Source organism: Castor canadensis, chromosome 3 (assembly GCF_047511655.1).
Source record: "Castor canadensis chromosome 3, mCasCan1.hap1v2, whole genome shotgun sequence".
Taxonomy (NCBI): domain Eukaryota; kingdom Metazoa; phylum Chordata; class Mammalia; order Rodentia; family Castoridae; genus Castor; species Castor canadensis.
In genome coordinates this window covers 165,737,626-165,747,733 of record NC_133388.1, presented here as the reverse complement: position 1 = coordinate 165,747,733, position 10,108 = coordinate 165,737,626, and the positions used below count along the sequence as shown (strand labels likewise).

The window sequence follows — 10,108 nt, the reverse complement described above, 5'->3', positions numbered from 1 at the left end:
CTTGGGCAGATGTTGACTTCCTGAGTGACAAGACTTTTATATGTGACTATGATTTTATTTTCCCACAATGTGACAAAGTAATGGATATCTATCCCTATATTATAAAGCAATAGTTTGACAACTATGTTACAGATTACTCCTTTCTATTAATGAATTAATTATATTAAGTGAACTCTCAGTTAACCATTCATTTACTCCTTCTTTCATTCATATATTACTATATGAACTCTTTCTTATCCATTGTTCATTAATTAACTCACTCAACAAATACTCATTTTCTATGTTCTTAAAGTTTGGGAGTGAAGTAAGGAAAAAGCAATGCACATAGGTTGAAACTAAAATTATTCCTAATCTGTGCCAGGTGCTAGTTATGTTCTGAGATTAAGTTATAATTGACATTTGGTAACATCAAGAATTTCAATCACTACATAAACTCACAGAAAATTGCCTGTGAAAGAAATGACCTTGTATGTTTTGTTTTTGCAATTTCCTTTAGGGAAATGTTCTAAGCATGAATTTAAATTGGTTTGCCTATATTTTTGACTTCATTTTTGTTGTTATATGTGTTCTTTTTCAAACACTTTCACAGTGAAAATGAGAAGAGGCCCTCAAGACAAAAAACTCAATGTGTGAAAGGATTGCACAAACTATTTTAAGACACAAAGACATTGGCCTGAGAGCTCTGATGTATTTGGGAATCGCTGGCTAGGGGAATAAGGCTGGGACTCCTTAAAGGGGTCAATTTTATGGCAAAATGTGAGTGTTCTATGGCCAACCCTGAGGCTAGAATAAGGGGAAATACTTTTCTCTGGGATAACATGTAGGATGGTTTAGGATAACTAGGCATGGGGAAGTATGGATGCACTCATGGCACAGAGAGTAGGAAGCTAGGTCAGATGGTCATGCTTGAAGAAACCTTGAGATGAACAGTGGGTTATTTGAATGCTTGAGATGTAGTCTTTCCATTGTTTTTCTCTTCTATTCTGTCCCTCCTGAACTTCAAAGAAATATTGTTAAAGTGTAGTATATCTGATGCCTGGGGTTATGTGATAAAAGTCAAGCAGTGCCTTTTCTTTTGAAGCTAGAGTGTAGAGTATGGGGCAGTGGTTACAACCAAGAGAAGGTGTTTAAGCCTCCCAGGCAGTGGTTGGTCTCTTATAAGGGATGGCATACTGGGAAAAATCTCAAAAGTTATCAGTTCAAGCCTAGTGCTTGTAGCTCGTGCCTAAAATCCTAGCTACTGAGTAGGTAGAGACCAGGAGAACCGCAGTTTGAAGCCAGCCTGGGAAAAGAGTTTGCAAGATCCTATCTCAAAAAATATCCATCACAAAAAAGGGTTAGTGAGTGGCTTAAGGTACAGACCCTGAGTTCAAGCCCTAGTAGTGACCCCATTCCCCAAAAATGTTATCAATTCAAATACAAGTGTTCAAGCTGGTGGGGGTTTTCTGTCATTAAAATGTTTATCTTTATGTTACAAATCAGACACCCAGACACTTAAGTGACATCAGATCACTTGTCTCAATATTTGCTTTCTAGTTCAGTGGAGAAAGAAGCATGATGGAGATATACAATCTGAGAGCAAGACTCAGGTCTCTGGCTCTCATTTATTAGCTTTGTGACTTCGGGCACTTAAACCTTCTAACTTTTTCTTCTGCCAGAAAATGAAAGAATTCCACCTGACTAGCAGATTTTCAAATAGTGTTCATGGTTTCTGCAATGATTTGATTTTCAATTTTAATTTCAATATTGAAACATGTATATTGAGTTATTTTAAATTGAGGTCAGATTATAGGATGGGACAAGGATGGTAAATGAGCAATGGTTTATATTTAGATTGTTCTGGGTTATTTAAATTCTGTCTAGGCTACTAAAGCATATTAAATCAGAGTATGTTTAGAAGGGACATGGAATGCAATTGTTTTTTGGCAAAACAACCTTAGGTGTTAGGTTGTTATCCCTTGAATGCAGTGGAGGACCAATGAATAAAACAGAGGGAAAGGGAAGCTGTGTGCCTTAGGTAACTAATCTGCCAGCAGAATTTAATATGTTATTCATCCCAAAATGTTGCTGCTTAGTACATGATATTTTTGAGTGCTTAATAATTTTCCTTGGTACATAAAAGAAAAGGATGCCAAACTTCTCCAACAATCTGGAATTTTATTCCATCCGTATACATGCATAGTAACAACATTTGTTGAGAAATTATTTCTATCAGAAGTAGAACATTATCTTTGTGATCACCAGGTGCAGTATTGCTACTCTTATATTTAAATAGATCTTATATATGAATTAAATTCATACTTGCAGCATTGAGTTTAGGGTTTTGATTTAGACTGTGCCTTTCAAAAGATAAAACTGATTGATACTACCTCATTACTTACAATACTGCTTCCAGTAATTTTGTTCATTCTTTATAAAGTATTGCATTTAACAGCAAAGGTTTAAAAATTGAGACAGCTGCATCAGCGAAAGAAAATACAAGTACTATACAAGAAAAAAATTGCCATCTTCATTTAACATATTAACATACATGTTTAAGGTTAAGAAAATGGGCAGAAACATACAGCTACATACAAATGCAAAGCCTAGTGACTAAGAAACTGTATCTGCTAAAATATAAAGTGCAAACAGAGCCTGATTATCCAAGAATTGAAATCTTAAGGCGAACTTACAGCATGGGTATTTAGAACATCTTTGCAAGTTATATTTTAGCATATACATATATCTGCAACAGCATATAAGAAAAAATCAAGATACACAAGTGCTTTTGAAGCTATTTCTAAAATGCTTTTTTGTATTGTTTGTGACTATTTTTTTTAAAAGCTACTATACAGTGCAAACCATATGTGCTACACAATAACTATACAATAACATTACAAATGACTTTAATATAAAGTTTTTAAATAAAAAATAACATAACCACAGCTATGAATACTGCTGGTAAAATAAATTAATTTTTTTTGAAAATGGCACCAATAATACACTTTACTAATGGACTGTGATGAAATTACATCGTAAGTCTTCAACTCAGCCATAATGAATTATCTCCTGACTGCCCAGATGTAATTCAGCTTTTTTTTTTTTTCTGGACTGGTTAGAACAACATACTAAACACTGGTACCAAAGGTGACTGATGTTTATTCATTCAGTTAGTTCATTTGACATGTTCAGCGGCATGTGACGAACAATAGAACTTCTTGTGAGTTATAAAGTTTGAAAGGTTATTGAACTGGATATCACACAGCCGGCAATATTTCCCACTGGTTGGGGCCTGGGTGGAGCCATTCACGCCTTTTGCTATACTAGACAACTGTTCCTCTGCTGAGGGAATTCCTGGGGAGACATTCTCATTTGCAGCTAACGGGTTCTCAGAGATCCATGAGGGCGATTTGTGGCCATCTTCATGCTGAGGATTCTGGGAAATGTTCTCTTGCTGTGGGTTGGCAGCAGGCCTCTCGTCTTGCTTCAGTCCACCATTCACTATCACCATGCCTCTATTTTTGGGCAACAATGGCAGAGAATCTTTCTTCGGCACAGCACACCCATTTGAGGAAGCCTGGCTTTTAGGAGATTCATTTTCTGCAGTTGTGCTTTGCTCTATCTCAGTATTATGGATGACAAGAGAACCAGAAATATAATCGCTTGGCTTTATGCCGTAATATGGGGAAAGCTGGTCGGCTGCTTTCGCCTTCTTTATTGCTCCAGGGTAAAGGCATTGTGGAAGAAACAGATGCTTGTTTTCTTCTTTTGTAGCAATGAGCTGAGCAGCTTCACTGAAGACTTTCAGGCCTTGCAGTGTCGCTAAGTGGGATGAAAATAAGTTTCCATTGGAAGGAGGCTGCTTCAGATTCCCATTTTTTTCACATTTGATGATGCTTCTCTCAAAGCTGACATCGGGGCTGTTCCGTTCGCTCTCTGAATTCGGAAATACTTTGCTGTCGAGTTGGCCCAGGTCATTACGCTGATGTGCAGTAACAGGGCAGAAATTCTGCTTGTGGGCCAAGTAATTCTCCACCTTATTGAAGCTGATCTTGCACACAGTGCACTCGTGGTAGTCCAGCAGCCTTTTGGGAGAGGTGGTCGTCCGCTCAGACTGGGATAAACACTTTTTGCTGAGATCAATGGGCACGTCCATCTCTAGGCAGGAAACACTGGAATGCGCAGTGTCACATTTGGAAACTGGAACACATTTGTTCATCGTTAGAGAAGTTTCCAGGTGCTTTGAGACGATTCCGGGAAAGAGCTCACATCTTGAGTGGTAGCACTCTCCTAGCCCTTCGCTGTGTTCTTGAGTGGAGGTACAAGGATTGCTGAGGTTGGCTACGTCAAGAAATCGCTGTTGGACCAGTGGAGGTCTCTGCTCCTGCTCAGGTAGGCACATCTCGTACATCTTTCTTCGCTTGCGCGTGCGCATGGATCTCTGCATGGCAGGCACTTTGTTGGAAGCAGACCTCTTTAGTGGAGGGTCGTGCCGGGTTGCGCAATAATACTGTTTGTGGACCATGTATGTCTCGTGTCGGCTGAAGGTAATGTTGCAAGCTTCACAAGTAGTCTTATTTGGGTCACTTTCCCCATCCACTAAAGGGACGCTGGGATTTTTCACATCAACGGGTTTTCCGTTAATCTTGTCATCATTGCTATTGGAGCTGGAGAGCTTCTTAGCTGGAGTGGAAAAGTCCTTGTCATGGCCCTTTCCATTTGACCCAATTAAATCTAAAACGGTGGAAGAATTGATGCAGGATGTTTGAAGAAGTGAATTTTCAGGGTCAGCAGAATGAGCAGTTGGGTTGAGAAGATTTATGGAGGTTTGACCAGTGTTAGGACTCACCGCTTCTGGTATCTTTTCTGAGACACCAGGGAACTCTGGGGACTTGGCCATCTGCTGCCATCGGCTGCTGCAGTAATGTTTTTTGTGCACTAGATAATTATCCAAGTTATTGAATGTTATGTTGCACTCAAAACAAGTAGCCCCTTTAGGCATCAAGGGGCTGTAAATTACAGGAGGGTAGCTACTACTTCCATGCCTCAGTCGCCGGTGAACCAGCTCAGACATCTTGGCTAAGATTTCTGAAGCCTGGGGGACCATTGTGATATCTTGGGGAAAAGCAAACTGAGAGAGGAAAGGGCCCACAGGGAAAGAAGGCCCAATGTTAGGCTGAACTGGAGAGGAGGCAAGCCTTGGGCTGGAGGGCTCAGACTTTATTTTTGTATAAGAAAAACTTTGTTTGTTTGTTGTGGGCTGCTGTATCTCTGGTCTCTGGTTAGTGAGAAAGAGCTGAGTCTTTTTCTCACACTTGTCCAGCTCTGTGTCAGAGCTTGCATCTTTAGTCTGCATGGCCTTTTGGCTCTGTGGGAGTTCACTTCTAGCCAGTAAGTCTGTGGCTGGCTGTAAGCTGTCTTCTGTTCCACTTGGTGAGTGTTCCATGTCGCTGTCTCTGGGAAGTTTGCCACCAGGGACATGGAGTTCCTGATGCTGCAGTAATTCCCTCTGAGTCTGGAAGCCAAAATGGCAGTGGTTGCATCGGAAGGCAGCTTGAGTGAGATGGGAAAACAGGTGTTGGTGGAAGTTGATCACAGAATCAGCAGTATAGCTACAGATGGTGCATTTCAGACTAGCACCAGGGGGTAGGAACTCTTCCATTTTCACTCCTGGAGAGACAAACAAAATAGGAAAACTGAGAACCATACTTATAGGTTTCTTAACAATAGAAACCTTTACTAGTGACCTAATGTCTTCAGCACTATAGGAATTGAAATCTTTCAGAATCTCATTTGTAAAAATGACTTTTTTCCCTTGTGACATGCATGATATAGTAATAACACTGTAGTTTCCTAGGCACTTTCTTGGGAATTAATGACATAGAGCTGGGATGTGTCATTGTCTCTGTTTTATGGGTTGGGAAACAAACTCCAAGGAAGTTAAGAGAACTGATTATGGCAATAAAGATATGAAATGAGGGAGCCACACCAAAGCCTCATGTTTTCAAATTTGTAAACCTTCTCACTGCTATGTTCTATGTGAGGAAGAGGTGAGTATTCATTAGCGTTTCTACCAAAATCCTGCATGGAAATAGAGTAGATCATTGGTATTGGGGCATATGGTCCAAGGAAACCACTACTGAGGAAAAACTATGAATGCTAAGGATGACAATAAGGTGGGATTGACTGAGAGTTTCTCCCCATCAATTAAGCCCTGTGGGAATGTTCTTTTTTTAAAAATTGAGCTTGGTCAGTAGCACGTGTAATAATCTACGAATGAGGCAGACCAACTATAACACCAGTGTACTGGATATGGTCTTTATTTAAAAGAATTAAATAGAAATCACTTGTAAAGCAGTTAAATCTAGAATTTTAAACTTCAGTTTTACTGAGGATGGTTTATCTCTGTCTAGGCTGATATTCGGCTGGTGTACTAATAGAGCTGGTACACATGAGCACACTAATAGAATTGTTTTGGACTGGAATTCATGCTGATTGATCATTGCCTGTTTGTAGTCAGTTATTAGATATTTTGAGTATCACTGTTGACTGCAGTAGGGAACTATTGCTAAGGTCAACTTCAGGTTCCATTTGTTGGCATATGATTAAATCAGGCTCGACTCATCTTCTCTTCGCTCTAGATTAAAATGAGAATTGACCCTCATATTTGTAATCTGAAAATATGGCAGATGGACTCAGTCCTGGAGTGGTGTCAGTGGACTTCCTATTCTATTGTTCCTAACACTCATTTTAAATTTAGCTGAAATGACCTCTCAGTTGCTGTTCATTTTTGCCTGGTGCAGGATATCACTCCTCTCTTTTCTGTCTCCCCTGCATTCTTACCCACAGGAGGCCAGTTCATTGTAAGGAAAGTGAGAGGATAAGTGGATTAGAAATACTTTCACAGATTCAAAGATAAAAGCTTACATTGTATTACAGCATAGAAGGTAGGAGTTGGTTTTTCAAAATTCATTCATTTAATCTGCATAAAATCAGCTAGGGAAGTCACCAGGATGTCCTACAACTTTTGTGGTATAGATACATTTAAAAAAGCTTGTTTGTTGTTTTCAGCCTCATTTTTCTCAAATAATTTAAAAAGATGGTACTAAAGTACTTTTTTTGGTGGGTGAGTGCTTGGGGTTTTGAACTCAGGGCCTTGTGCTTGTTATTCAAGTGCTCTACCACTTGAGCTATGACCTTAGCCTTTTTTGCTTTAGTTATTTTTCAGAAAGGGTCTCAGGCATTTTGCCCAGGTTGTCCTTGGACTGTGATACTCCTACATATGCCTCCAGCATAGCTGGGATTACAAGCATGCACCTCCACACTAAACTTATCTCTTGAGATAGCATCTCACTAACTTTCTGTCCGAGCTAGCATCAACCAATGATTCTTTTGCTCTCTCCCTCCCAAGTAGCTGCTGGTATTCAGACATGGGCTGCAACATCCAGCTAAAGTATTTTTATGTCATAAAATTCAACTGTGTTCTAACAGTGCATACTCTAGAAGTTGAGAACATTTGAGAAATTCATATTTAAAAGTTAATTTCCTGAGTATGATTTTTAATCAGCTGTACCAAAACTACAGCTTTAACTTTGTGCAGCAAAACCTTTTCTAAATGTACCTACTGTTTCTTCTCTACCGGAGGGGAAAAACTATGGTCACTTTCCAAAGATCACGTGACACTTGAAGCAATGAATAATAATGACAATATACAAAGGTTATGGAAAAGTTCTTTCAAAAATTATGCTGCCTTGCCTCAGGAAAAAAACAAATCAAGTGATTTGGCCTGCAGTCTGAGCGCTGTAGGTACTGAAATGAAATGAGGGCCCATAAAATATGCTGAGTATAAGTGGCAAAAGATAATACTGGCTGGTCCAGCAACACAGATATGAATAGATAGATAGATAGATAGATAGATAGATAGATAGATAGACAGATGGATGGGATGTATGCATGTATCTTTACTATACAAGAATAGAGTTTTCTGGAGCAATGGAAGAAACAAGGGGCCCTTACCACTGTGTGAATTTAGGTGCATTTCCAGTGCTCGGGCATTTGAAAAGCTCTTGGTGCACTGTGGGAAGGGGCACAGGCTGGAAATCTGGTGAGCACTGTCTTCATTTTCTTCTGACACTGAAGCAATTTCTCTTTGCCTCCCACTACAGTAGTACATCAAATGGGCTTGCAGGTTCCGCTCACTCCGGTACCAGATACCACAGGACTTGCAAGGGAATATATCCTCTGCAGGCAAAAACACAGAAACACATTAGCTCCTGTTCATTGGAGCTAAAGAAGAACAAAGCAGAAGATAGTTCTATTTTTCTGACTCTGCTCTTAGGTTCTGAATTAAGTAAGTGGACAGTGATGAGTATGGTCTTGGATGTCATTTTGCAGTTCAGGACACTGTGCAATTTAACTTCCCACAGACTCTTAGGAAGTGGTACTTAGGAGACACCATGTTAAAAGTATGAAATATTAATTTTATATTGTATTTATGGTTAGAAAAATATGCATGTTAAATAGTGATGCAAATTAGCTTGTCTGATTGGTTAAAAGGTAAGACTATGATGGCTGTATTAAAGTTAGCCTTAGTGCCAACCCCTGACATCATTGGTTCATTTGATAAATTACCTGTAGATAGCCTACTATGTGCCAGATTCTATATTGTGTGGGGTGTGAAATAAATGGGCACACCTAACAGCTGGTACTAAGGAGAATGCAGTCTCTCGGGATCAAAGAACAAGTGATTAGAGAACTATATCACAGCCTGATGACACTTCTGATGTAGGAATTTGAAGGGTGATCTGGGGGTTGAAAAGACATGCTTACTAGACTGGTGAGGGAATAGAGGTTAGAGGACATCAAAGAAGAGCTTAGAAGGAAGATGATAATATGCCTGATCTGAGATATGAAGAGGGCTTGGATCATATTGATCAAGGGAACAGCCTAGCAAAAACCATGGGAGCTGGAGTGAGGAACTAGGTGGGTGAAGGCTGTGAAGCTGTTCTGTTCTGAGGAGACAAAGGGCATGATAGACTTGCAGGCTCTTTTAAGAAGTTTAGATTTTATCTCAACGATAGTAGAGAACCACTGAATTAAGAGCCTAGGAATCAGATGTTATAGAATGAGAGCAGGGGGGTCTAATTTTGGAGGTAGTGAATTTGGAAGGATCATTCTTGACTGGCAGGAGGTAACACTGTTAATAGGAGGCAACTGCAATAATCTAAGTGAATTATAACAGCTTTGAGTTATAGCTCATAGCCATACTATGTCTATTAATTCTTGCTGTGATGTGTAATTTTTATGACTGCAAGTCATAAGAAATCTCTCCATGTCCCCCACATCCACTTATAGGTGAGGAGATTAGGATTGAATATTATGGTGTTCATAATCATGTAAGTGGTTAAAATGGGATTGGAATCCAGTCTTAAATCTTCTACATTGTCATTAAACCCTCTTCCACATTGCCTGAATGGCAAAGTGGCATAGAGGAAGAAAAAGTATACCAGGGGATTAGAAATGAGTGGAAGAGATGGACTGGTACTTTGCAATTAGATGCTACAGCAGAGGGAAGAAATTCTGCTTTGTGTCTAGGCTACTTGTTAGCAGTAAGTGAATAATGGTTGCATTTAGCTATGAAGAGGACACAGAGGTGATGTCTTCAGGCTGGGACAGGATGGGATAATTCAAACTGACGCTATATTGGACAGACACTGTATCCTTGTAGAGAAAGGACAATCATTTAGAGGAGGATGTTGGATAGCACTGTAAAGTGGGACGGAGGCAGACAAACTAGGGTGTATGGTCACATTAGATGTGTAGAATTTGACATTTCTATGTGAAATGCAGAGGAACGTGGGAAAATAGCAACAGAGGTCTAAAAGTCTATAGAAACAGCTAGACATTTGTGAACTATTCATTTGTAGTTGGTGGTGGAACTCATGATAGTAAAGGAGATGGTTCTGGGAGATCACACAGAAGGAAACAGGAGAAAACTACGGATCAAATTTTATTGAACAAGGAGTGGGGAGCAAAGGCAATATAGAGTTTCAAATAAAATTTAACTTCAAAATTCTGTAGTGACTACTATTTTACTATTTGCTATTTAACCCCTTCCTCCCAAGTTAAT

The 10,108-nt window shown here is 39.5% G+C and overlaps 1 protein-coding gene across 10 annotated transcripts in view; it reads right to left on the bottom strand.

Moving 5' to 3' along the window:
- Window positions 1–2,137: 2,137 nt before the first annotated feature.
- Window positions 2,138–10,108, bottom strand: part of Zfpm2 (zinc finger protein, FOG family member 2) — a 423,670-nt gene continuing 415,699 nt past the window's right edge. For all 10 annotated transcript variants that reach the window (XM_074069028.1, XM_074069029.1, XM_074069030.1 and 7 more), the window contains 2 exons: window positions 7,996–8,220; window positions 2,138–5,649 (listed from right to left, as the gene is read on the bottom strand). In XM_074069028.1, coding sequence (XP_073925129.1) covers window positions 3,155–5,649; window positions 7,996–8,220 — 2,720 coding nt within the window. In that variant the 3' untranslated portion in view covers window positions 2,138–3,154. The remainder of the gene's footprint in view (window positions 5,650–7,995; window positions 8,221–10,108) is intronic.